This window comes from Aotus nancymaae, unplaced genomic scaffold (genome assembly GCF_030222135.1).
Source record: "Aotus nancymaae isolate 86718 unplaced genomic scaffold, 86718_ANA_hifiasm-v0.15.2.pri h1tg000028l, whole genome shotgun sequence".
NCBI lineage: Eukaryota > Metazoa > Chordata > Mammalia > Primates > Aotidae > Aotus > Aotus nancymaae.
This window is the reverse complement of record NW_026988441.1, coordinates 25,587,991-25,615,404: the sequence shown is the minus strand read 5'-3', so window position 1 is coordinate 25,615,404 and position 27,414 is coordinate 25,587,991. Positions and strand designations below refer to the sequence as shown.

General features: G+C 40.6%; 2 protein-coding genes across 2 annotated transcripts in view; one reads left to right on the top strand and one right to left on the bottom strand.

Moving 5' to 3' along the window:
• The window catches only part of LOC105710986 (zinc finger protein 93), a 491,114-nt gene that overhangs the window by 124,364 nt on the left and 339,336 nt on the right, over positions 1-27,414 (bottom strand). The gene's annotated exons all lie outside the window — the stretch shown is intronic.
• The window catches only part of LOC105710941 (zinc finger protein 506), a 30,533-nt gene that overhangs the window by 597 nt on the left and 2,522 nt on the right, over positions 1-27,414 (top strand). The window contains 2 exon segments of the mRNA XM_021669230.2: positions 15,003-15,129; positions 15,954-16,049. Coding sequence (XP_021524905.2) covers positions 15,003-15,129; positions 15,954-16,049 — 223 coding nt within the window.

The window sequence follows — 27,414 nt, the reverse complement described above, 5'->3', positions numbered from 1 at the left end:
ACTTTGAGAGGTGGAGGCGGGGGCATCACTCAACTAAGTTTCTCTTCAAAGATTCAATTTCCTGGTCAGGAGTTGTAAAAGCTGTATAAATCATCCCTACCCTTCTTCCCCCTTCTCTTTTTCTCGCAAAATCCCGCGTTTACTCTACTTGGAAAATGTTTGGGTCTAAGCCAACAGTGATCAGCTTAGGTTGTACGGTCTGGCCCCAGCCAATAGGGGAAGGACGTAGAAACAAGAACTGCCTGAGGGCAAAAACCCTTTACTGGCCGGTAGTGATGGCTCCCGCCTGTAATCCCCGCACTTTGGTAGTCCGAGGCGGGTAGATTACCTGAGGTCAGAAGTTTGAGACCAGCCTGGCCAACCAACATGGGGAAACCCTGTCTCTATTATACAATGAAAAAAAATAGCAGCGAGTGGTGGCAGGCGCCTGTAATCCCTGCTCCTCGAGGGGCTGAGGCAGAAGAATTGCTTGTACCCCGGTAGCGGAGGTTGCAGTGAGCCGGTCGTCCCCTTGCATTCTAGCCTGGGCAAGAAGAGCAAAACTCTGTCTCAAAATAAAAGGACGCGCCTTATAATTATCTTCCCTTATGTAAACACTGTATTTCAGTAAGTTCACTGGATTTTTCAAACACTTAGATTTAAAAACCAAGTAAATAACTCTGACGTGGAAATTAAAAGCTTGAACCTAGTGACTCCAAGCTAAGGCTAATATTAAACTTGCAACTGGAGATTTTGTTTTTTGTTTTTTGAGGGCGTTTTGCCCTTGTTGCCCAAACTGGAGTGCAATGGAGCAATCTTGGCTCACTGCAACATCTGCCTCCCTTGTTCAATCTGTTCTCCTACCTCAGCTTCTGGAGTAGCTCGGACTACAGGCATGCGCCCTCACGTCCAGTTAATTTTGTGTTTTTATAGAGACGGCGTTACTCCATGATGGTCGGGCTGGTCTCGGAACTCTCGACCTGAGGTGATCTGCCCACCTTGGCCTCCCAAAGTGCTGGGATTCCAGGTGAGAGCCACCACACCTGGCCCTAAATGATTTATTTTTATCTCCTATAGTAGCTTGAAATTACTTAAAGGTTGTTTCAAATTGAAAAAATAAAAAGTGGATAAAAATAAAATATAAAAAGTTAAAAAATTACAAGAGGTTACAAAATACATATTTAAAAATCTAGAGTGATCAGAAATGGCAAATATATTTATAAGGTTTTATTAAAATTAGCTTTAGTATTGATAATATACTATTACCAAAATAAAAGTTGATTTTCTCTTGAACAAAAATTTTATGTGTTATTTATATGACAGAAAATTCTTCTGTTTGCTTTTTGAATACATTCAAAATGAGGGAGAAAGTAAAACAGAGATGAAATTTTGCCATGCTCTGGGGATGGACCTGGCTCATCTCAGGGAGGCTGTTTGTAAAGGCTGCAGCTTAGGCTGGCACTCTTTCTTTCTCTTTCTCTTTCTCTTTCTTTTCTTTTCTCTTCCTTCCTTTCTTTTCTCTTTCTTTCTTTTTCTTTCTTTCTGATGGAGTGCATTGCATAGCATTGAAAGGATTTTTCTGTTTGTAAATATTTTCCATGAGAAGAAAGCAAAGAATAATCCTCTGACACTGTATTGTAAAAAAAATCTGTGCCTCTTTTTCTTTCTTTCTTTCTTTCTTTTTTTTTTTTTTTTTTTGAGATGGAGTTTCGCTCTTGTTATCCAGGCTGGAGTGCAATGGCACAATCTCCGCTCACCGCAACCTCCGCCTCCTGGGTTCAGGCAATTCTCCTGCCTCAGCCTCCTGAGTAACTGGGATTACAGGCACGCGCCACCATGCCCAGCTAATTGTTTGTATTTTTAGTAGAGACAGGGTTTCACCGTGTTGACCAGGATGGTCTCGATCTCTTGATCTCGTGATCCACCCGCCTTAGCCTCCCAAAGTGCTGGGATACAGGCGTGAGCCACTGCGCCCGGCCCTTGCCTCTTTTTCTTATATTTAACTTATTGGAATGCTTTTGGGTCAGGATTACCCTTTGGAAACTTTATAGGGTGGTGTGTCTTCAGCCAACCTTCAGTTTTTTTTTCTGATCCTGGATTTTAGTACTTTCTGGGGATAAACCAAGATACCCACCATGGCTATGTCGGCTTTTTTTTTTTTTGACATGGATTCTTGCTCTGTGTCGGGCTGTCTCGAACTTTTGACCTCGTGATCAGCCTGCCAGTGCTGGGATTACGGGCATGAACCATGGTGCCTAGCCAAATACTAGTTCTTGAGTCATTTTCTCCCATAGGAACACCTAAAGTATGGAGTGTAGCCTCCCAAGGAATCAGGTGGCAGTCTTGGGCTGAAAGGCATCTCCTGGTGAACTTTTTTTTTTTTTTTTGGAAAAGCTAACCCCTTGAGACATGAAGATTATCTTCACCCAACCTAGCTTCCATTTTTTGGAGACACATTGCTGGTCAGCCAATCAGATACTGGTATTGAGAGAAAAATAATTTCTGCCCCTGGGATTCTCTTTAGGGGGGCAGAAAAATAGTGAAAAATTTGTGAGTAGACATTCCAAAAGACAAAAAACAAAAAAACTGACCCCAGTGAGATGGCCTAAAAACTTGCAAAGGAAAATGCACCTGGGGCACTCACTGGGGCATAGGGCAGTGTCTCCTGGGAGGGTGTTTACTGAGCATGCAAGTGAACAGGATGCTGTGGGTGACTGAATCTGTAACTTGAAAAGATTCCTTCACTTATTTTGACCTCAGGTTTTATTGTTGTTGTTTTGTTTTGTTTTTGTGAGACAGTCTCACTCTGTTGCACTGGGCTGGAATGCAGTGGCTTGATCTTGGCTCACTGCAACCTTCATCTCCTGGGTTCAATAGATTCTCATGCCTCCATCTCCCGAGAGGACTACAGGTGCGCATCACTGCACCCAGCTAGTTTTTGTGTTTTTAGAAGAGATGGACCAGGTTAATCCCAAACTTCTGGTCTTAAGTAATTTGCCTGCCTTTGCCTCTCAAAGTGCTGGGATTAAAGACTGAGCCATTGCACCCAGCTGCATCAGTTTTTTTTTTAACTATAATTTGCATTTTATTAGTAGGACTTGAAAAGTAAGACAATATTTACAAAGGACATAAAAGAGATGAGTTTTAAAAAGTATTTAATCATATATTCCATTTTAAAAATAATTCTTATTTTCCTTTTTCTTTTCCCAAACTGAGTTTAGAAATTTTCTCGGGTGTGTTTTTTTTATAGCTGAGTGATTTCAAACAGAATTCCAAGCCTTAGCTTTAAGAATGCTAAGGAAAAAAAATAGGAAAAAAAATCTCTCTTCCATTTTGGCTGTAGACAATGAATATATTTCCACAGGAAAATGCCATAGTTGATTGATGAGTTATATAGATTAATCAAAACATTAGTTCCTCTTTTTGCAAGGGTAAATTTGTGATAATGTCGGTTCTATCTCGGTTCTATATTCTGTTGTCTTGATTTCTGAGTTTAATGCTAAATTTTATGTGATGAAATGCGGTATGTTCTAGAGTGTTCCCATATGACTAATTTTTTACTACATTATTTTAAATAGAAATAATAATACACATATTGTCTGAAAGAAGTAGATATATTTGCTTTTCTTATGGAGGTATAAAATGCAAGCCCCTTATCCAGGTGCAGTGGCTCACGCCTGTAATTTTAGCACTTTGGGAGGCCGAGGTGGGTGGATCACTTGAGGTCAGGAGTTCGAGACCAGCCTGCCCAACATGGTGAATCCCTGTCTCTACTAAAAATACAAAAATCAGTCGGGTGTGGTAGCTCATGCCTGTAGTCCCAGCTACTTGGGAGGCTGAGGTAAGAGAATGACTTGAACCTGGGAGGTAGAGGTTACAGTGAGCTGAGAGCATGTCATTACACTCCAGCCTGGGCAATAGAACGAGACCCCAACTCAAAAAAAAAAAAAAGTAAGCACCTTCAAATTTCCTTATCTTATGTAAAAACTGTGTTTGAGTAATTTCACTGGATTTTTCAAACACTTGTTTTTAAAAACCAAGTGAATATCTGACATGGAGAAATCTAGTGACTCCAAGCTAAGGCTAATATAAAGCCTGCAACAGGAGGTTATTAAAGGCCCAGTTAGGTTTTTTTGCGGAGCTTCCCCTGCAGATATCCCAGCCTGCTCACCCCAGCCATGAAAGGAGCCTTTATCCTGAGAGAAGCCACAGAACCCTGGAAACCTGGGGCCCTACAGGCAGATGCAGTTAAGGTTAAGATGAAAGGAAACTGGGAAGGTCTTCCTGATAATGAAGTTATTGTTTTGAGGCACTTTCTAGATTTCTAGATGATGCCAGAAAAAGGCTTTCTTTTGTAGGGAGAGCAAACAAGATTCGAAACAAAGATGGAGGGGAGGGGAATGACAAATGGAGGGTGAAAATGTCAGATTTTAGATCAGAGAATGTTTTATACTGAATTCAGCATGTTCTTAGGAGGGACTTAAGATGGGGTTGTATGTTAAATTATACTGAAGGTAACTCAAACTTCAGGAGCCTGAGAAAGGAGATAAACTTGTTTGATTAAGGAATATTTAATTTTAGACTGAGTGTGGTGGCTCATGCCTGTAATCCCAGCACTTTGGGAGGCTGAGGCAGGTGGAGCACCTGAGGTGAGAAGTTCGAAACCTGAATGGGTCTCGAACTGGGTGTGGTGTCACATGCCTATAATCCCAGCTACTCGGGAGACTGAGGCAGGAGAATTGCTTGAACCTAATAGGCAGAATTTGCAGTGAGCCGAGATCTCACCACTGCACTCCAGCCTGGGCAACAGAATCAGACTATGGCTCAAAAAAAAAAATATTGTATTTGACCACTGAAGACAAATTCAGCTGATTTTTTTAATGCCTAAAAGAAAAAGTGCAGAATGTGTGTCTGGCTGTGTGATAGGTAAGAAAAGACAGCACCATCTAAGTCATAATGGGAAGGGTGTTTCTTTCCATAAACTGTTCCTACAGCACACAAAGGATGGCAAATTTTGTTAATCACAAATATTTTCCAAGATTATCTATGTGTTTCATCTTTCCCCATTTCTTTTCTTTGTTCTATGCATTTCTTCTATTTGGCTTTTCCTGGGCTATCTTATATATTAAACTGGTAAACATAACTACAGTGTTTTGCTAAGTTCTGTGAGTAGCTCTACCAAATTATTGAACTTCAGGAAGGTTATGGGAGTCCCCAGTTTTTACAGTAGCTCAGAAGCATAGATGGGCCTATGGGGTTTGTGACTGGCATCTGCAGTGAGGACAATGTTGTGGGACTGAGCCCTGAATCAGGGTCTGTGCTGACTCTGGGTGGTGTCAGAATTCAAATGTTAGACAATCAGATGGCTGGAAAATTGTTTGATGTTCAGGAAACTACAGATTTGGTGCCAGAAAAAAAAAAAACTGTAACGGAGGCCTTGCCTGGAATAAAACTCTTAGTGTTTGGGAATGGGAGACTCTGCTCTCTTTAACACAGGCTGTCACACTCCCCATTGTCCTGTGATTCCAGGTCTTCTCCCAGGATGACAGAGGACTAAAAACTTAGAGAAAAGAAGCTGTGATGACGAACCTGCTTTTCTTGCAGCTGCTACCACAGAATTCCCACACACACACAAACACACACAGTAGATATTGACATGTCCACACTCCTCCCAGGGCTAGGTACCACACTCAGGAACTTTACCACAGCATTTTTGATCCTAGTGTTTCTTGCCAAAAACTCACAAGTGTGTCTACAAATTTCCAGCATATCCCCACCCCCAGACACTGAATCTGCAGCAGCAACCTGTTTTCTCCATCTACCTAGGATTATGGACAACCTGTTCATAATCTCATCTACCTGCATGCACACAGAAACAAATCAATACAGCCCCCACCTGGGCCACTATCTGTGACAAAAATAATTTCTTTCACCTATATTGCACTCTTTCCCATCCAGGGATTTTTTTTTTTTTCCTTTTAGCTTTTATTTTTGTTTCAGGGTATACATTTGGGCTTGTTATACAGGTAAAATTATGTCATGGGGGTTTGGTATGTAGATTATTTTGTCACTTATGTACTAAGCATAGCACCAAACAGGTATGTTTTCCAGTCCTCTTAGTCCACCCTCGACTAGGCTTCAGTGTCTATTGTTCTCCTCTGTTTGTTTGTTATTATTTAGCTCCTACTTATAAATAATAACATGCATCTGGTTTTCTGTTTCTGCATTAGTTGTTTTTTTGTTGTTATTGTTATTGCTGTTGTTTTCTTTTGTTTTTTGAGGTACAGTGTTGCTCTTGTTGCCCAGGCTCACAATCTTGGTTGGCTCACTGCAACCTTCACCTCCCAGGTTTGAGCAATTCTCCTGCCTCAGCCTCCTGAGAAGCTGGGATTACAGGTGCATGCCACCATGCCCGATTAATTTTGTATTTTTTTTTTTTTTAAGACGGGATTTCACCATGTTGGTCAGGCTGGTCTTGAACTCCCAACCTCAGGTGATCCACCCGCCTTGGCCTCCAAAGTGCTTGGATTACAGGTGTGAGCCACCACTCCCGGCCTTAATTTTGTATTTTTAGTAGAGATGGAGTTTTTCCCTGTTGGTCAGGTTGGTCTCAAACTCCCAACCTCAAGTGATCGCCCACCTCAGCCTCCTAAAATGCGGGGTTTACAAGTGTTAGCCACTGTGCCCAGCCTCTGCATTGGTTTTTTAAGAATAATGGTCTCCATCTTCATTGATGTTATTGCAAAGAACATAATCATTTTTTTTTAATGGCCACAGAGTATTCCATGATGTTTGTGTACCATATTTTGCTTTTACTAAATCTTTTATTTTATTTTATTTTTGGAGACAGGGTCTCACTTATTGCATGATATTGGCTTACTTTAGTCTCAGCCTTTCAGGCTCAAGCAATCCTCTCCTACCTTAACCTCCCAAGTAGCTGGGACTACACATGTGCATTTCCATGCCTGGCCAAATTTTTTTGGAGTTTCTGTGGAGGCAGAATTTTGCTTTGTTGCCCAGGCTAGTCTCAAATTTCTAAGCTCAGGCAATCCACCTGCCTTGGCCTTCCAAAGTGCTGAGACTCCAGGCATGAGCCACTGCATCTGACCCTACCATATTTTCTTTATCCAGTCTACCATTGATAGACATTTAGGGCCCATCCATGTCTTTGCTATTGTGATTAGTGCTGCAATGAACATGAATGTGGATGTGTCTTTTTTTTTTTTTTTTTTTTTTGAGACGGAGTCTCGCTCTTGTTACCCAGGCTGGAGTGCAATGGCGCGATCTCGGCTCACCGCAACCTCCGCCTCCTGGGTTCAGGCAATTCTCCTGCCTCAGCCTCCTGAGTAGCTGGGATTATAGGCACGCGCCACCATGCCCAGCTAATTTTTTTGTATTAATAGAGACGGGGTTTCACAATGTTGACCAGGATGGTCTCGATCTCTCGACCTCGTGATCCACCCGCCTCGGCCTCCCAAAGTGCTGGGATTACAGGCTTGAGCCACCGCGCCCGGCCGTGGATGTGTCTTTATAATGAAATAATGTATATACACAATTATGAAGTTCCTGGCTCAAGTCATAATTCTGTTTTTAGTTCTGTGAGGAATCTCCACACTGCTTTTTACAGTTGTTTACACTCCCACCAACCGAGTATAAGCTTTCCTGTTTTTCTGCAACCTTGCCAGTGTCTGTTATTTTTTGACTTTTTAAAAATCGCCATTCTGACTGGTGTGAGGTGGTACCTCATTGTGGTTTTTCTTTTAATTTCTCTAATGATTAGCGGTGACCTTTTTTTTCATATGCTTGTTAGCCACATGTATGTCTTCTTTTAAAAAACATCGCTTCATGTTTTTTGCCTACTTTTTAATGAGGTTCTTTTTTTTTCATGTAAACTTGTTTAAGTCTTTAACAAATTCTGGATATTAGACCTTTGTAAGAGGCAAAGTTTGCAAATATTTTCTTTTATTCTGTGGGTTGTCTGTTTACTTGGCTGATGGTTTCCTTTGCTTTGAAGAAGCCGTTTAGTTTAAATAGTTCCCATTTGTCAATTTTTGCCTTTGTTGCAGTTGCTTTTGGTAGCTTCATTATGAAGTTGTTGCCAGTTTCTGTGTCTAGAATGGTATTTCCTATGTTATCTTGCAGGGTTTCTTATAATTTTAAATTTTACATTTAAGTCTTTAACTCATCTTGAGTTGATTTTGTGAGCCACTGCACCCGGCTCATGGATTTTTTATAACATCTTTCTCTCTTCTACTTCTTCCCCTATAAACATTCTTTCAAGTGCATACCGGGAGCAAAATTGAGTTTTCCAAGGGTTCAAAAACTCTTTAAAAAGTTCCAGGGCCGGGCGTGGTGGCTCAAGCCTGTAATCCCAGCACTTTGGGAGGCCGAGGCGGGTGGATCACGAGGTCAAGAGATCGAGACCATCCTGGTCAACATGGTGAAACCCCGTCTCTACTAACACAAAAAATTAGCTGGGCATGGTGGCGCGTGCCTGTAATCCTAGCTACTCAGGAGGCTGAGGCAGGAGAATTGCCTGAACCCAGGAGGCGGAGGTTGCGGTGAGCCAAGATCGCGCCATTGCACTCTAGCCTGGGTAACGAGTGAAACTCCGTCTCAAAAAAAAAAAAAAAAGTTCCAAAAAATGCTGGGTGCAGTGGCTCATGTTTGTAATCCCAGTACTTTGGGAGGCCGAGGCAGGTAGGTCACAAGGTCAGGAGGTCAAGACCATCCTAACACTGTGAAACCCCGTCTCCACTAAAAATACAAAAAATTAGCCAGGCATGGTGGCAGGTGCCTGTAGTCCCAGCTACTTGGGAGGCTGAGGCAAGAGAATCGCTTGAACCCAGGAGGCAGAGGTTGCAGTGAGCTGAGATTGCGCCACTGCATTTTATCCTGGGTGACAGAGTGAAACTCCATCTCAAAAAAAAAAATAATAATTTCCAAAAAAATTTCTTTGCTATTTTCTCTTTTCTTAAGGAATTTAGATTATATGTAGATATTTTTCTCTGCTCTTTTGAAATATACGTAAATCATATTAACAGCTAAATAATTTTTTTGTCATTTTTCTGAATCCAAATTATCTTTATTTAGTACCTCAGATTTATTGCTTTGCTTTTGCTTCCAAAAAGTTTTGTTTTGTTTTTAGTTTTTTAAAGTAGACACAATTTGTTTAGATAAAAGCTCATTTCAAGAGCATACAGAAGCATAACACAAAGATAGGATTAAATTTAGCAATACAGAATGATAAAGACTAAAATATACTGTTTTTTTTTTTTGAAAGAAACATGATTGTCCAAGGTAATTTTCTAATATTTGCAGGCTGAAGTACTTATACTGAATAGTTCAGTGCATTAACTGACCAGTACAGTCTGTAGTTGTATTTTGTTTTCTGTTTATTACTTCAGAACAATTAGCATAGTTATGTGTAGTGTTCTTAAACATCCTGTATTCATATAAATTAAACAATATTTTCTTTTTTCTTTTTTTTGAGATAGAGTCTCACCCTGTTGCCCAGGCTGGAGTGCAGTGGCATGATCTCAACTCTCTGCAATTGCTGTCCCCCAGGTTCAAGCAATTCTTTTGCCTCAGCCTCCTGAGTAGCTGAGGTTACAGGCATGCACCACCACTCCTGGCTAAGTTTTTGTATTTTTAATAGAGATAGGGGTCTTACCATGTTGACCAGGTTGATCTTGAACTCCTGACCTTAGGTGATCTGCCCGCCTCAGCCTCCTAAAGTGCTGAGATTGCAGGCATGAGCCATAAACAGTATTTTCTACCATAGTATGAATATAAAACCACAATACTTACTTTGAATAACTCACTTAAATGGTTGTTTTAATATTGTTATTTATACTTTTTTTTTTTTTGAGGCAGAGTTTCGCTCTTGTTACCCAGGCTGGAGTGCAATGGCGCGATCTCGGCCCACTGCAACCTCCACCTCCTAGGTTCAGGCAATTCTCCTGCCTCAGCCTCCCAAGTAGCTGAGATTACAGGCATGCACCACCACACCTGGCTAACTTTTTTTTTGCATTTTAGTAGAAATGGGTTTCACCATGTTGGCTAGGATGGTCTTGATCTCTTGACCTTGTGATTTGCCCACCTCAGCCTTCCAAAGTGTTAGGATTACAAGCATGAGCCACCATACTCTGCCAGTTGCAGTTTTAAAAACTGCTACATAATTGGCCGGGTGCAGTGGCTTATACCTGTAACCCCAGCACTTTTGGAGACTGAAGTAGTTGGATCACCTGGGCTCAGGAGTTTGAGACCAGCCTGGCCAACGTGGTGAAACCCCGTCTTTACTGCAAATAAAAAATTAGCCAGATGTGATGTTATGCACCTGTAGTCCTAGCTACTCAGGAGGTTGAGGCAGGAGAATCACTTGAACCCGGGAGGCGGAGGTTGCAGTGAGTTGAGATTGTGCCATTTCACTCCATCCTGGGTGATAGAGTGAGACTCCATTCAAAAAAAAGAAAAAAATGCTACATACATTATGACTAGTTCATTAAAATTATTTATATTTAGATATTTATATCTAATATCTAAATAAAATTTACTACCAAATTGTTACAGTAGATATTAGTCTGACATCTTTATTACTTCATTCAATAGGGATAATTATGAGTATACACAGTTTTAGTATCTTTCATTTCACTAAATTGGAATGCTACTATTAAAGAACAAATTAAGACAGGTGATGTGGCCAAAAACCATAGTAACCCTTCAATTAGCTATTTTTCAAGTTCTAATATATTCCACTATATCAACACAGTCAGATTCTATTTCTTCATCAAAAAGTGCTGTTGGAATTTGTTAGATGTATTTCAGTATAGAACCCCCATTTAATGGCTAGAAGATGAGAGAGCAGCAGAGATAGAAAAGAAACTTTATAAAATTCTTGTGAAAATGTGCCTTCTTTCTTTATAATTCTCATGTTTCTCATGCTGAGAGTAGCTGTGCACTTTGGGTGTTTAGAGACAAATTTTAGGAAAATATTTTCTGGCTGACTTGATCAATGTTATATCTCATCTGTATTTTTTCTTAAGATCTTTTTAACTTTTTGTTTCAAAATAATCTTGCTAAGATGAAGATATGCTTTTTGTTTTGTTTTGTTTTTTGATACGGAGTCTCACTCTGTCACCCAGGATGTAGTATAGTGGCATGATCTTGGCTCACTGCAACCTCCACCTCCCAGGTTCACACGATTCTCCTGCCTCAGACTCCCAAGTAGCTGAGACTACAGGCACGCATCACCACGCTCGGCTAATTTTTGTATTTTTAGTAGAGATGGGGTTTCACCATATTGACTAGGCTGGTCTTGAACTCCTGACCTTGTGATTCACCTGCCTCAGCCTCCCAAAGTGCTGGGATTACAGGCATGATCTGCCACACCCAGATAAAATTTGTTTTTCTCTTTAATGCTTTCAGTGTCTGTTTCAGAAGCCCCATTATTATCCCATGGTGTGTGAATGAGGTGGGCTGTCACATTGAGAACTTTTGGAGCTATCTCTTTCTGAACTCAGGCTGGAAATTCAGCAGTGATTTTTCCATGTCACCATTATAAGTAGAAACTGGTGCTGAAACACTGCTTTCACTTCCATTACTGTGAAGGTGCAATTCTACCCACAAGGCCTGCAGGCTCTCCTCCTGCAGCTCGGGCTTTACTCTCTGATGCGACACTAGAGTGCTGCTGTGACAAATGGGGTTCACATAAAATGTGAGCTGTGCTCTGGGCTGTGCCTCAGCGGCAGATGGTAGAGGTCAGGAGAGGACACTAGCAACCAGGAGAAAGCAAGCAGGAGCACTGTAGCCCAGGGCCAGGGAGTACAGAGCCACTGCTCTAAAATGTAAATAGCCAAAAAGATAGAACCTGTTCAACCATTTTTGTAGCAGAGTGAAAGCCTACCTTCCTCACGCACCTGGCTTCAAGCTGCTAAACCACCTCCTGTTATGAAGATGTGAAAGGTTTGTCATTAAATATAAGGAATTAGCATACACAGATAGCCTCTTCATTCTCCAGGTGAATTTAGGATGGACTATGTATGACATGGTGCTATAAATTCTTCTACTTGTGAATTGATTATGGTGACCATCATACTATGTTTGCAATCTCTTAAGCAGATTGACTATGATGCATGTCACATTCAGGTTTATTTGTGTAATAAAAGCGTTTTCTTTCTGTTATTGTGGAGTTTCTCTGGGGCTGGAGAAAATGTTTCCTTTGATTACCAGAGATGATATAAACACATAGGTGCCAACCAGAATTTACTAAAAGTGGACTTCCCCATCAGGCTTCCAGTCAACTCACACTTGTGCCGCACAGTGCACGCTGTCCTCTAAATACTCAGGCAGAATTGTGTCTCTGCCTATTTGGTGTCTGTAGTCCTCTACAGTCACTTCTAGAGAGGGTAGACCAAATGTCTACAAACCTCACAGTGCAGCAGTCGTTTTACCTCTTTCAATGACTATTGTATGTTGAGACGTGAAACTGATTCATGGAGCCCAGAAACCCAATCAGAATAACATGTGCACTGAGTAGACATCTAGACATGAGAATCTCCACTTTCCCTTTCCTCCTCTTGCTAAAATGCTCACAGTTATGTAGGTAACATGTGCTGCTACTCTAGCCATTCAGGCCTTAAATCTGCAGCTTCAAATTTTGAATCCAGGTCTTGAGATTTGGAAAATAAAAAAACTTTTATCTGAAAAATGCAAGTCCTTTTGGTTATCAAACTTAGAGACGTTAAAATGAAAGTGCAGTTATGTCTTACTTCCCTTTTTGAACTAGGTATTTATCTCTTGAAGCTGTTCACTATTGCCCCAAGTAGGTATAAATTAAACTAATTATGCCACATTGGACACTATATCTCATACCATAACCATAATGATATATATATATATGATATATATCTAATCAATAATCATTTATTTCTGTAAATAAATAAAACTTTCCGACAAATAACTTTGTATCAACCCACTCTGTTCCTCTTGTTGTCTTTACAAATCTTCTTGTAACTGCTATGAATCAAATTGTAGATTCCAGGCAACTTGAATCATATTACAGAAAGTAGGGCCAAAATTACCAAGTAATTTATAATCTCATTAAAGCTTGAGAGGCAATGCTTAGCTTAGTGGTTATCAGCCCGGGCTTCTCATTAGGATCACATGGTCAGTTTGCAGAAATCTCTTGTGCCCTCCCCACAGCTTCTGTTTATTATTCTGGGTGGAAGCATCTGTGTCGTTTTAATGAAGCGCCTCATGTGACTCTAAGGTGAGGCCAGAATCAGGTATGAGGGCTTCAAGATACATTCATGAGAGTTAAGTTCCACCTTTGCACTGAAGGTGGTCACAGGGCCTGCTGTGTTTGGGTTTCATAGGGACAGGTCAGTGTGGAGCATTTTCTCATGACTGTAGCAGAAATTGCTGGTGTCTGTGGCAGGGGAGGTCACTTGATGACAGGAAAGAAGAAACTTTTATTTCTATCTTCATGGAGAAGCTCATTGTTCCTGAATCTCTTCTGCTTATAGGACAGGAATGGGTGGACTTTTTTTTTCTTTCTGACAGTTGATATCATGTTAGCAGGTAAACATGTGGTACTGACATTTTAAAGAGATATTCTCAAGAGGCAGGTGCAATTTGTCCAGAGAATCTCATCTGAAAAGAAATTCCAAAGAAGGAGGAGAAAGAAAAATGGCTTTTCTTCTGGTAAACATGTCTCAGGTGAAGAGCTGTGTCCACTCTGCCTCCCGGACTGCCATGCATTTATTACCTGCAATCCTTTACTTCTCTACTTGTGTTTTTCCTCCCTAATAAGTTTGGTTCAACTGCTTTTTAAAATTCTTATGATAGTCAAGGGTCTCTGAAAAATATTTTTTCCCTATTTTCCAGATCCTTCTCTACATTGTCTGTCATAGCTTCTTATGTGCAATGCAGACTTCTCAGTAAGAATTTATGATTTGTAATATTAAAAATGCTTCTTTTGTGGAAGTTGAACATGGAAAGATATGGATAGTCAAGATGTCTATTTGGGAAAACTGTTGTCTTTAGTAAAGATGGAGAACATGTAATGTTGAGGCTCCATTTATGTGTTCCATTAGCTCTATGCAGAACAGAATAAGAAACTGCTTATTTAAATAAAATGGCATTTATTACCCAGAAAGTTCTGAAAAAAAATTATTAGGAGATACCTGCTTTCTAGGGTGCTAAATGAAGCCTACTTAAAATTACTACTAAAGACCTGGTGCGGTGGCTCACACCTGTAATCCCAACACTTTGAGAGGCCAAGGTGGGCAGATCACCTGAGTTCTAAAGTTGGAAACCAGCCTGACCAATGTAGAGAAACCTTGTCTCTACTAAAAAAATAAAATTAGGCCAGGCGTGGTGGCTCAAGCCTGTAATTCCAGCGCTTTTGGAGGCTGAGGAGGTGAATCACCTGAGGTCGAGAGTTCAAGACCAGCCTGACCAACATCAAGAAACCCTGTCTCTACTAACATTACAAAATTAGCCGGGCTTGGTGGTGCATGCCTGTAATCCCAAATATGTGGGAAATTGAGGCAGGAGAATCGCTTGAACCTGGGAGGTGGAGGTTGCAGTGAGCCAAAATAGCACCATTGCACTCTAGCCTGGGTAACGAGTGAAACTCTGTGTCAAAAAAATATATATATATATATGAGAGGTGACTTCTAACTCAACTTGTCTCTCCTGTCTGAAAAATAGTCACAACTCATTTCGTATGATGTAAATATAGCACTCAAAAACGTACATGTTCGTGTTCATGCCCTTAAATTTAGACTTTATTTTCTAGAAAAATACCATATTTGAACTGATGCTATAGATCTTACACTGCTCTTTTTTCTCAGAGTTAGAGAAAGCATTAGAGAGTGTTTCTGTGTTGAAAATTACTTTATTGGATAATTTTAGTTCTATAAGTCAGAACCAGTTCTCTTTACTCTCTAATTTCACCTTAAGTCAAATTAAAAATTCTGCTCATGGTCACCTGGTAAAAATCTATGTGTGTTTTTCAGGGACCATTGCAATTTAAAGATGTGGCCATAGAATTCTCTCTGGAGGAGTGGCATTGCCTGGACACTGCACAGCGGAATTTGTATACAGATGTGATGTTAGAGAACTACAGAAACCTGGTCTTCCTTGGTGAGGATAACTTGAATACATAATTCATAATATACCCTAAAGGTTTTGTTTCTCTCTCTTTTTTTTTTGTAGAATGTATTTTGGTAATTTATTCTTTTCATGAAAGAATTCCAGATTCCCTTTTTCTAGAAAATCTGTAGAATTTGTTCATTTAGAAAAGAATTTCTTCAAGATGTTGTCATCTTTTTTTTTTTTTTTGAGACGGAGTTTCGCTCTTGTTACCCAGGCTGGAGTGCAGTGGCGCTATCTCAGCTCACGGCAACCTCCGCCTCCTGGGTTCAGGCAATTCTCCTGCCTCAGCCTCCTGAGTAGCTGGGATTACAGGCACGCGCCACCATGCCCAGCTAATTTTTTGTATATTTAGTAGAGACGGGGTTTCACTATGTTGACCAGGATGGTCTTGATCTCTTGACCTCGTGATCCACCCGCCTCGGCCTCCCAAAGTGCTGGGATTACAGGCGTGAGCCACCGGGCTCGGCCCAAGATGTTTTCATCTTAATCCAAACTTTCCACATTCCTGAGATGAGCTGTATTCTTCACTCTAAATTAGAGGTAATTCCAGAAATTTAATGGCATAAAACACTGTTGCCCCCACCTGAAAATCTAACTGCCACCACCAACTTTTGATTCAGTAGTACCAGGTAGTAAAGTTAAGAAACCTACAAATTGAAAGTATTTTCTGATATTAGAAATTTTAGTTATAAATTAGCATTTTGGTATTAACTTACTAGATTATTTTCTCACATCCTCTCTGCTGAGCTCATTACTAGCTTGTAATTGGAGAATATGAGCAAGATTCATGTTACTTATTTTTAATGAAACAGGTATTGTTGTCTCTAAGCCAGACCTGATCACCTGTCTGGAGCAAGGAAAAAAACCTTTGACTATGAAGAAACATGGGATGATTGCCAAACCCCCAGGTAGGTGTGAATAAAAATGAATACAACAGATGACACAGATAAGAGGTCCCAAGGTCAAAGAGAAATCCAGTCCTTACAATGTGATTGGGGAAGCTGTGTTCCAAAGGAAATAGTTCCTGGGCAGCTGTTTTGTTTGTTTGTTTTAAATTTGTTCTCACAAAGGGACATCTTCTGTCTTATGCTTTTTTAATTTTTTTTTTTTTTTTACATCAGGTCTGAAATGTGTGCCAGTAGCGGTTTCAGTTGAATTTTTTTTTTCTTTTTTTGAGACAGAGTCTTGCTCTGTCACCAGGCTGGAGTTCAGTGGCATAATCTTGGATCACTGCAACCACTGCCTCCCAGATTCAAGTAATTCTCTTGTCTCAGCCTCCTGAGTAGCTGGGACTACAGGCGCACGCTACCACACCCAGCTAATTTTTATATTTTTAGTAGATAGGGGGTTTCACCATGTTGGCCAGGATGATCTGGATTTCTTGACCTTGTGATCTACCCGCTTCATCCTCCCAAAGCACTGGAATTACAGGCATGAGCCACCATACCCTGCATTCAGTTGAATTTTTTTGTTCATTTCTTTGCACAGTCCATTCTGTTTTTATTACTATATAGTCTTGAAACATAAGTTTGACATTATAAGTATGACATCTTTCTGCTTTGTTCTTTTTTCTCAAGATTGCTTTGGCTATTCAAAATTTATTTTAATTTGATGTAAATTTTAAAATTGTGTTTTCCATTACTGTGAAAAAATATACTAGTGGAATTTTGATAGGAAGTTTATTGAATCTATACATCACTTTGGATGATATGGCACTTTAATAATATATATACTTTAATTCATAGACATAAAACATTTTTAAATTTATTGGGATTTTCTCTAATTTTTTCATTGACCTCTTTTTTATATTGTGAATATGTTTTACCTCCTCAGTTAGTTTTCTTTCTCTCAGAAATATGTTATTTAATGCTATAGTAAATAAGATTTTTTTTCTTCCTTTATTTTTTCCTGTTTTTTTTTTTTAATTTTTTTTTATTGTACTTTAGGTTCTGGGGTACGTGTGCAGATCATGCAGGATTGTTGCATAGGTACATACATGGCAAGGTGGTTTGCTGTCTCCATCCCCTTGACACCTATATCTGCCATTTCTCCCCATGATATCCCTCCCTATCCCCTGCTGCCCCTTCCCTAGACCCCCACAACAGACCCCAGTGTGTGATGCTCCCCTCCCTGTGTCCATGTGTTCTCATTGTTCAATACCTGCCTATGAGTGAGAACATGCAGTGTTTGATTTTCTGTTCTTGTGTCAGTTTGCCGAGAATGATGGTTTCCAGATTCATCCATGTCCCGACAAATGACACAAACTCATCATCTTTTATGGCTGCATAGTATTCCATAATGTATATGTGCCACATTTTCCTTGTCCGTCTGTCATCGATGGGCATTTGGGTTGATTCCAGGTCTTTGCTATTGTAAACAGTGCCACAATGAACATACATGTGCATGTGTCTTTATAATAGAATGATTTATAATCCTTTGGGTATATACCCAGTAATGGGATTGCTGGGTCAAATGGTATTTCTATTTCTGGATCCTTGAGGAATTGCCACACTGTCTTCCACAATGGTTGAACTAATTTACACTCCCACCAACAGTGAAGTGTTCTTATTTCTCGACATCCTCTCCAGCACCTGTTGCCTCCAGATTGTTTAATGATCACCATTGTAACTGGCACAAGATGGTATCTCAATATGGTTTTGATTTGCATTTCTCTAATGACCAGTGATGATGAGCATTTTTTCATGTTTTTTGGCCTCATATATGTCTCCTTTTGAAAAGTGTCTGTTCATATCCTTCAACCGCTTTATAACGGGTTTGTTTTTTTCTTGTAAATCTGTTTTAGTTCTTTGTAGATTCTTGATATTAGCCCTTTGTCAGATGGGTAGATTGCAAAACAGTTTTCCATTCTGTTGGTTACCAGTTCACTCTAATTGTTTCTTTTGCTGTACAGAAGCTCTGGAGTTTAATTAGGTCCCATTTGTCTATTTTGGCTTTTGTTGCCAATGCTTTTGGTGTTTTAGTCATGAAGTTGTTGCCTATGTCCTGAATGGTTATGCCTAGGTTTTCTTCTAGAGTTTGTGTGGTGTTGCCTCTGAGGCTTCTCATCTGTTCCATTTGTCTGTATCTCTGTTTTGGTACCAGTACCATGCTGTTTTGATTTCTGTAGCCTTGTAATACAGTTGGAAGTCAGGTAGCGTGATGCCTCCAGCTTTGTTCTTTTTGCTTAGGATTGTCTTGGCTATGTGGGCTCTCTTTTGGTTCCATATGAAGTTTAAGGTGTTTTTTCCCAGTTCTGTGAAAAGGGTCATTGGTACCTTGATGGGGATAGCATTGAATCTATAAATTACTTTGGGCAGTACGGCCATTTTCACGATATTGATTCTTTCTAATCATGAGCATGGAATGTTTCTCCATCTGTTTGTGTCCTCTCTTATTTTGTTGAGCAGTGGTTTGTAGTTCTCCTTGAAGAGGTTGTAGCAATTGTGAATGGGAGTTAGCTCTTGATTTGGCTGTCTGTTAGTCTGTTATTGGTGTATAGAAATGCTTGTGATTTTTGCACATTGATTTTGTATCCTGAGAGTTTGCTGAAGTTGCTTATCAGTTTAAGGAGATTTTGGGCTGAGACAATGGGGTCTTATAAATATACGATCAGGTTGTCTGCAAATAGAGACAATCTGACTTCCTCCTCTCCTACTTGTATACCCTTTATTTCTTCTTCTTGACTGATTGCTCTGTCTAGAACTTCCAATACTATATTGAATAGGAGTGGTGAGAGAGGGCATCCTTGTCTAGTGTCAGATTTCAAAGGGAATACTTCCAGTTTTGCCCATTCATTATGATATTGACTGTGGGTTTCTTGTAAACAGCTTTTATTAGTGTGAGATACGTTGCATCGATGCCTAGTTTATTGAGAGTTTTTAGCATAAAGGGCTGTTGAGTTTTGTTGAAGGCCTTCTCTGCATTTATTGAAATAATCATGTGGTTTTTGTCTTTGGTTCTGTTTATGTGGTGGATTACATTCATAGACTTGTATATGTTGAAGCAGCCTTGCATTCCTGAGATGAAGCCTACATGATTGTGATGGATAAGCTTTTTGATATGCTGTTGCAATCGGTTTGACAGTATTTTACTGAAGATTTTTGCATCTGTGTTCATCATGGATACTGGTCTGAAGTGTTCTTTTTTTGTTGAGTCTCTGCCGGGTTTTGGTATCAGAATGATGTTGGTCTCATAAAATGATTTGGGAAGGATTCCTTCTTTTTGTATTGTTTGGAATAGTTTCAGGAGTGGTACCAACTCCTCTTTGTACATCTGGTAGAATTCAGTTGTGAACCCATCTGGACCTCGACCTTTTTTGGTTGGTAGGCTATTAATTCCTGCCTCAACTTCAGCCCTTGTTATTGGTCTATTCAGGGTTGCAACTTCTTCCTGGTTCAGGCTTGGAAGGGCGCAAGTGTCCAGAAAATTTATCCATTTCTTCCAGGTTTACTGATTTATGTGCATAGAGTTGTATGTAGTAATCTCTGATGGTAGTTTGAATTTCTATGGAATCTGTGGTGATATCCCCTTTATTGTTTTTTATTGCATCTATTTAATTCTTCTCTCTTTTCTTTTTTATTCATCTGGCTAGCAGTCTATTTTGTTGATCTTTTCAAAAAGAAAAAAAACAGCTCCTGGATTTATTGATTTTTTTTGAAGGGTTTTTTTATGTCTCTATCTCCTTCAGTTCTGCACTGATCTTAGTTATTTCTTGTCTTCTGCTAGCTTTTGAGTTTTTTTGATCTTGCTCCTGTAGCTCTTTCAATTTTGATGATAGGTTGTTGATTTTAGATCTTTTCTCGCTTCTCATGTGGGCATTTATTGCTATAAATTTCCCTCTAGACACTGCTTTAAATGTGTCCCAGAGATTCTGGTACGTTGTGTCTTTGTTCTTGGTTTCGAAGAACATCTTTTTTTTTTTTTTGAGATGGAGTTTCGCTCTTGTTACCCAGGCTGGACTGCAATGGCACGATCTCGGCTCACCGCAACCTCCGCCTCCTGGGTTCAGGCAATTCTCCTGCCTCAGCCTCCTGAGTAGCTGGGATTACAGGCACGCGCCACCATGCCCAGCTAATTTTTTGTATTTTTAGTAGAGACGGGGTTTCACCATGTTGACCAGGATGGTCTCGATCTCTTGACCTTGTGATCCACCCGCCTCGGCCTCCCAAAGTGCTGGGATTATAGGCGTGAGCCACTGCGCCCGGCCCGAAGAACATCTTTATTTCTGTCTTCATGTCATTGTTTACGCAGTCAACATTCAGGAGCCAGTTGTTGAGTTTTCATGAAGTTGTGCAGTTCTCAGTTAGTTTCTTAATCCTGAGTTCTAATTTGATTGCACTGTGGTCTGAGAAACTGTTATAATTTCCGTTCTTTTGCATTTGCTGAGGAGTGATTTACTTCCAATTATGTGATCAATTTTAGAGTAAGTGCAATGTGGTGTTACTAAGAATGTATATTCTGTGGATTTGTGGTGGAGAGTTTTGTCGACGTCTATTAGGTTCACTTGGTCCAGATCTGAGTTCAAGTCCTGGATATCCTTGTTAATTCTGTGTCTCATTGATCTGTCTAATATTGACAGTGGAGTGTTCACGTCTCCCACTATTATTGTGTGGGAGTCTAAGTCTCTTTGTAGATACTTAAGAACTTGCTTTATGTATCTGGGTGCTCCTGTATTGGTTTGTGTATATATACAGGATCATTAGCGCATCTTGTTGCATTGATCCTTTTACCATCATGTAATGCCCTTCTTTGTCTCTTTTGATCTTTGTTGGTTTAAAGTCCATTTTCTCAGAGACTAAGATTGCAACTCCTGCTTTTTTTTTGCTCTCCATTTGCTTGGTAAATCTTCCTCCATACCTTTATTTTGAGCCTATGTGTGTCCTTGCATGTGAGATGGGTTTTCTGAATACAGCACACCGATGGTTCTTGACTTTTTATCCAATTTGCCAGTTTGTGTCTTTTGACTGGGGCATTTAGCCCATTTACCTTTAAGGTTAATATTGTTATGTGTGAATTTGATCCTGCCATTTTGAGGCTAACTGGTTGTTTTGTTAGTTGACGTAGTTTCTTCATTGTGTTGATGGTTTTTACCATTTGGTACATTCTTGGAGTGGCTGGTATTAGTTGTTCCTTTCCATGTTTAGTGGTTCTTTCTGTAGCTCTTGTAAGGCAGGCCTGGTGGTAACAAAATTTCTCAGCATTTGCTTGTCCATAAAGGATTTTATTTCTGCTTCGCTTATGAAGCTTAATTTAGCTGGATGTGAAATTCTAGGTTGAAAGTTCTTTTCTTTAAGGATGTTGAATGTTGACCCCAACTCTCTTCTGGCCTGTAGGGTTTCTCAGAGGGATCTGCTGTGAGTCTGATGGTCTTCCCTTTGTGGGTAACCCAGTCTTTCTCTCTGGCTGCCTTTAACATTTTTTTTCTTCATTTCAACCCTGGTGAATCTGATGATTATGTGCCTTGGGGTTGCTCTCCTTGAGGAATATCTTTGTTGTGTTCTCTGTATTTCCTGGACTTGAATGTTGCCCTGCCTTGCTAGGTTGGGGAAGTTCTCCTGGATAATACCCTGAAGTGTGTTTTCCAGCTTGGATTCATTTTCCCTGTCACATTCTGGTACACCTCTCAAATGTAGATTAGGTCTTTACAGATAATCCCACTTTTCTTGGAGGCTTTGTTTATTTCTTTCCACTCTTTATTCTCTAATCTTGCCTTCTCATTTTATTTCATTGAGTTGATCTTGAATCTCTGATATCCTTTCTTCTGCTTGGTCCATTTGGCAATTGAAACTTGTGTATGCTTTGCAACGTTCTCGTGCTATGTTTTTCAGCTCCATCAAGTCATTTATGTTCTTCTCGAACTTGGTTATTCTAGTTAGCATTTCGTATAACCTTTATTAATGTTCTTAGTTTCTTTGCATTGGGTTAGAACATATTCTTTTAGCTCAGAGAAATTTGTTATTACCCACCTTCTGAAGCCTGCTGTCAATTCATCAGACTCATTCTCCATCCAGCTTTGTTGCCTTGCTGGTGAGTTGTAATCTCTTGGAGGAGGCGAGGCGTTCCAGTTTTTGGTATTTGCATCCTTTTTGCGCTGTTTTTTTCCCATCTTCATGGATTTATCTTCCTATGGTACTTGGTGATTTTTGGATGGGGTCTCTGAGTGGATGTCTTTTTTGTTGATGTTGAAGCTATTTCTTTCTGTTTTTTTAGTTTTTCTTCTAACAGTCAGACCCATCTGCTGCAGGATTTCTGGAGATCCACTCCAGACCCTGGTTGCCTGGGAATCACCCATGGGGGCTGAAGAACAGTAAGGGTTGCTGCCAGTTTCTTCTTCTGTTATCTTAATCTCTGAAGTGTACCCACCAGATTTGAGTCAGAGCTCTTTTTTAAGAGGTGCCTTTTTGGATATATGGAGGTCGGGGAGCCACTTGAGGAGACAGTCTGTACCTTATTGGAGCTCAGGTGCTGTGCTGGGAGCTTTGTTTTTCTGTTCAGAGCTGCTAGGCAGGTACATTTAAGTCTGCTGCAGTGGAAATCATAACCACCTCTTTTCCCAGGTGCTCTGTCCTGGGAAGGTGGGGCTTTATATAAGTTTCTGATGTGCTGTCACCTTTTTTCAGAGATGCCCTGCCCAGCCAGGAGGTGATCTAGTCACAGTCTGCCAACAGAGGCATTGCTGAGCTGCCGAGGGCTCTGCCCAGCTGCTGTGTAAACTTCCTTGTGGTTTTGTTTACAGAGGTACAGTTAGAACTGCTTCAGTAGTGGTGGACTGCCTTGGTAGTGGTGGGCTGCCTCAGTAATGGCAAACTTCCTTACCCACTGCAGTGCTTGACTGTCCCAGGTCCAGCTGTGCTTGCTGCAAAACTCTCAATCCAGAGCATTTCAGGTTGCTGGTCTTTTTTTGTTTTTTTGAAGCAAAGCCTCGGACTGTCACCCAGGCTGGAGCACAATGGCATAATCTCTGCTTACTGCAAACTCCACTTCCTGGGATCAAGTGATTCTCCTCCCTCAATCTCTCGACTAGCTGAACTTGCAAGGCACCTGCCACCACGCCCAGCTAGTTTTTGTACTTTTAGTAGAGATGGGGTTTCACCATGTTGGCCATTATTAGATAGTTTGTTTTAAGTGTATGAAAGCATACATATACTTGAATGTTAATTATATATTTTGCTAAGATTTTTCTCTTTTTTTTCATTTTACAGAGTCCTGTGATGTGATATTTTGCTAATTTACTGACTGTATTTATTAACTTAGACAGGGTTTAATGTACTGTTTGTGGTTTTTTTTTTTTTTTTTTTTTTTTTTTGAGACGGAGTTTCGCTCTTGTTACCCCAGCTGGAGTGCAATGGTGCGATCTCGGCTCACCGCAACCTCCGCCTCCTGGGTTCAGGCAATTCTCCTGCCTCAGCCTCCTAAGTAGCTGGGATTACAGGCACGCGCCACCATGCCCAGCTAATTTTTTGTATTTTTAGTAGAGACGGGGTTTCACCATGTTGACCAGGGTGGTCTCAATCTCTCTTGACCTCGTGATTCACCTGCCTCGGCCTGCCAAAGTGCCAGGATTATAGGCGTGAGCCACTGCGCCCGGCCTAATTTTTGTATTTTTAGTAGAGGCAGGGTTTCAACATATTGATCAGGCTTGTCTTGAACTCCTGACCTAATGATCTGCCCGCCTCTGCCTCCCAAAATCCTGAGATTACAGCAATGAGGCACCATGCCTGACCCATTTTAAAAAAAATTTAATGGATTTTTATATTTCTTTGACTAATTCTTCTGCCACATACTTTCACTACTACATTAAAATAAAAGCATTGACAATGGACACAATATATTTTTGTATTGGTGTCTGAATTTGATGGAGCAAACACCTCTTCAAGTTTTCTTTTTTTTTTTTTTGAGACGGAGTTTCGCTCTTGTTACCCCAGCTGGAGTGCAATGGTGCGATCTCGGCTCACCGCAACCTCCGCCTCCTGGGTTCAGGCAATTCTCCTGCCTCAGCCTCCTAAGTAGCTGGGACTACAGGCGCGCGCCACCATGCCCAGCTAATTTGTTGTATTTTTAGTAGAGACGGGGTTTCACCATGTTGACCAGGATGGTCTCGATCTCTTGACCTCGTGATCCACCCACCTCGGCCTCCCAAAGTGCTGGGATTACAGGCTTGAGCCACCGCGCCCGGCCCTCAAGTTTTCATAAACTGATTTTAGAAGGTAAAGATCTTCTTTGGTTGGGCCCTTAGGGTGATGAGATGCCCTCTGACTTTGTAGTGGAGAGGGTTGTAGGTTGGTCACAAGGCTGCTGGGTCTGCACTAGGGTCCACTTTTAGTTGGCTTGTTACAGGGGCTTAGGTAGTTGTAATTCTCATTTTATTTTTGGACAGACCATATATACTTCAGGACTTTGCTTCATTTGGCAGACACTAGGGCGTGTTTTGGCAGTCGAGTCTGCATATATATGGTGGGCCTTGTATCAGGATGTGGATGACTATGGTTTTCACTGAGTACCAGAAAGCATTTCTTCAGGTAACTATATAGGTTTCTATGTAGGCAGAACTGACCATAAATTGTGGCTCAGGTAACTGAAACTGAGTCATTGAATTGCTTCAGGGGCCACAGTAAAGGCCAAGGTCTGCAGGCAAGCCTACATGACTGTAAATGGGTGTCTTCCTCCAAGTCTCTGGAATGGCAGGACCTCTCCCAGACTGTGGCTGGGAGGAGTTTGGGATGGTTACAGAATAAGTTCATATTCTCATTGGGACCAAGTTGGGTGAACCCTATACTGGTCTGTAGCCAAGAACGGGGGTCTGGTAGTTCCCCCCTGAATGAGGGCCTGCCTTCTGAATAGAACACTTCTCAATCTTAAGCTTTAACAGCATTTCACAACTCTCTTCCTGGATCTTAAATCTCTCTTAGGGGCACTTATTTTGGAGATGTGTTGTTTTCTTGCATTATATTCTGAACTCCTTTTAGCATCTTTGACATGTAGGGCATATGCAGTGCCAATATACTTTCTCAGGATTTGGTTATTGTGGAAGGACTTATTTTTATTTGGTAGTACCATTTTGCTGGTGGTATTATTCATTATTCTTATTTGACAGCTTTTTTTTTAAATTATAACTTTAACAATATCACACAGTTTCCTTCTCACCTGTAATTTTTTTTTTCGATGAATTCACTGGTTATGTCATGAGACTGTAACACACTATTTTTATCTTGCAGCTCCCAAAATTCTCTTATCTGTGATTTTTGAAATTTTGCTTATGTTTGTTGTAAATATATCTGTGTGTGTCCTAGTTTGTTTGTTCAGCTTTTTCATATTTACATCATTTTTTCTTACTTAAAAAATTTTTTTTAGTTATTTTTTGTATTTTTTACATTCAGATATTATAATATTTTTTGTTATCCTCATATTTGTGATCTTCAGTAGTTGTCTGTGTTCCTATTTCACTTCTTGAATATTACTCAATTTATTTTATTTTATTTATTTTTTTTATTTATGATACAGAGTCTCACTGTGTCACCCAGGCTGCAGTGCAGTGACACAATCTTGGCTCACTGCAACCTCTGCCTCCCTGATTCAAGTGATTCTCCTGCCTCAGCCTACTGAGTAGCTGGGATTACAGGTGCCTGCCACCACACCTGGCTAATTTTTTGTATTTTTAGTACAGACAGGGTTTCACCATGATCTTGAACTCCTGACTTCAAATGATGTACCCACCTTGGCCTCCCAAAGTGCTGGGATTACAGGCGTGAGCCATCACTCCTGGCCTATTTTATTTTTTACACAGAGTCTTTCTCTATTGCTCAGGCTGGAGTGCAGTGGCACAATCTATGCTTACTGCAACCCTCCCCTCCTGGGTTCAAGCAATTCTCGTGTGTCAGCCTCCCAAGTAGGTGGGATTACAGGTACATGCCACCACGCCAAGCTAATTTTTGTATTTTTCATATATACAGGGATTCACCACATTAGCCAGGCTGGTCTCAAACTCCTGACCTCATGTGATTTTCCCACCTTGGCCTCCCAGTGTGTTGGGATAATAGGAATGTGCCACCAAGCCTGGCCTCTTGCATTTATTTTGAATTTTTAAAATTACTTTATACTCTTTTTATGGTGGCTTCTAAAAATTTTATAATTTCTTTGATGGGGCCACGTTGCTCTAATATGTTATATACACTGTAATCTTTTTTTTTTTTTTTCGAGACGGAGTTTCGCTCTTGTTACCCAGGCTGGAGTGCAATGGCAAGATCTCGGCTCACCGCAACCTCCGCCTCCTGGGTTCAGGCAATTCTCCTGCCTCAGCCTCCTGAGTAGCTGGGATTACAGGCACGCGCCACCATGCCCAGCTAATTTTTTGTATTTTTTTAGTAGAGACGGGGTTTCACCATGTTGACCAGGATGGTCTCGATCTCTTGACCTCGTGATCCACCCGCCTTGGCCTCCCAAAGTACTGGGATTACAGGTGTGAGCCACCGCACCCAGCCTGTATACATTGTAATCTTTGACTGAGATTTGGACATTAAAAAGTCACCTGTTACAATCTTTACAATATAGCTTTGTCCTTGTGTAGTCTGAAATCAATTGTCTTAGCTAGAGATTCTGGGAATTTCTCAAACATGATTTTAGGGTGTATCTTGTCTAAAATTTTGTGTTTATTGCTTAGTTAAATTGGCTTATTCATATTTCTTCTTCTTTTTTTTTTTTTTTCTTTTTTTTGAGACGGAGTTTCGCTCTTGTTACCCAGGCTGGAGTGCAATGGCGCGATCTCGGCTCACCGCAACCTCCGCCTCCTGGGTTCAGGCAATTCTCCTGCCTCAGCCTCCTGAGTAGCTGGGATTACAGGCACGCGCCACCATGCCCAGCTAATTTTTTGTATTAGTAGAGACGGGGTTTCACCATGTTGACCAGGATGGTCTCGATCTCTTGACCTCGTGATCCACCCGCCTCAGCCTCCCAAAGTGCTGGGATTACAGGCTTGAGCCACCGCGCCCGGCCTTCATATTTCTTCTTAATAGTAGTCACTTGCTAATCCATTCCCTGTTTGGGGTACTGCAGTTTCTCTGCTTCTGTAACATTTACCTTTAGACTCAGCAGACTCAAACTGTCATTCCAACGTATATCACCATTTCTTTCAGCATTTTATGTCATGGTAGACATTAACCAGTGTCTAAAAAAGCACCTAGAAGCCAGAAATAAAGATGCATGTGCCAATAATGTTCTTGTCTTTTTTTTTTTTTTTTTTTTTAAATGGGGTTTCACCATGTTGGTCAGGCTGGTCTT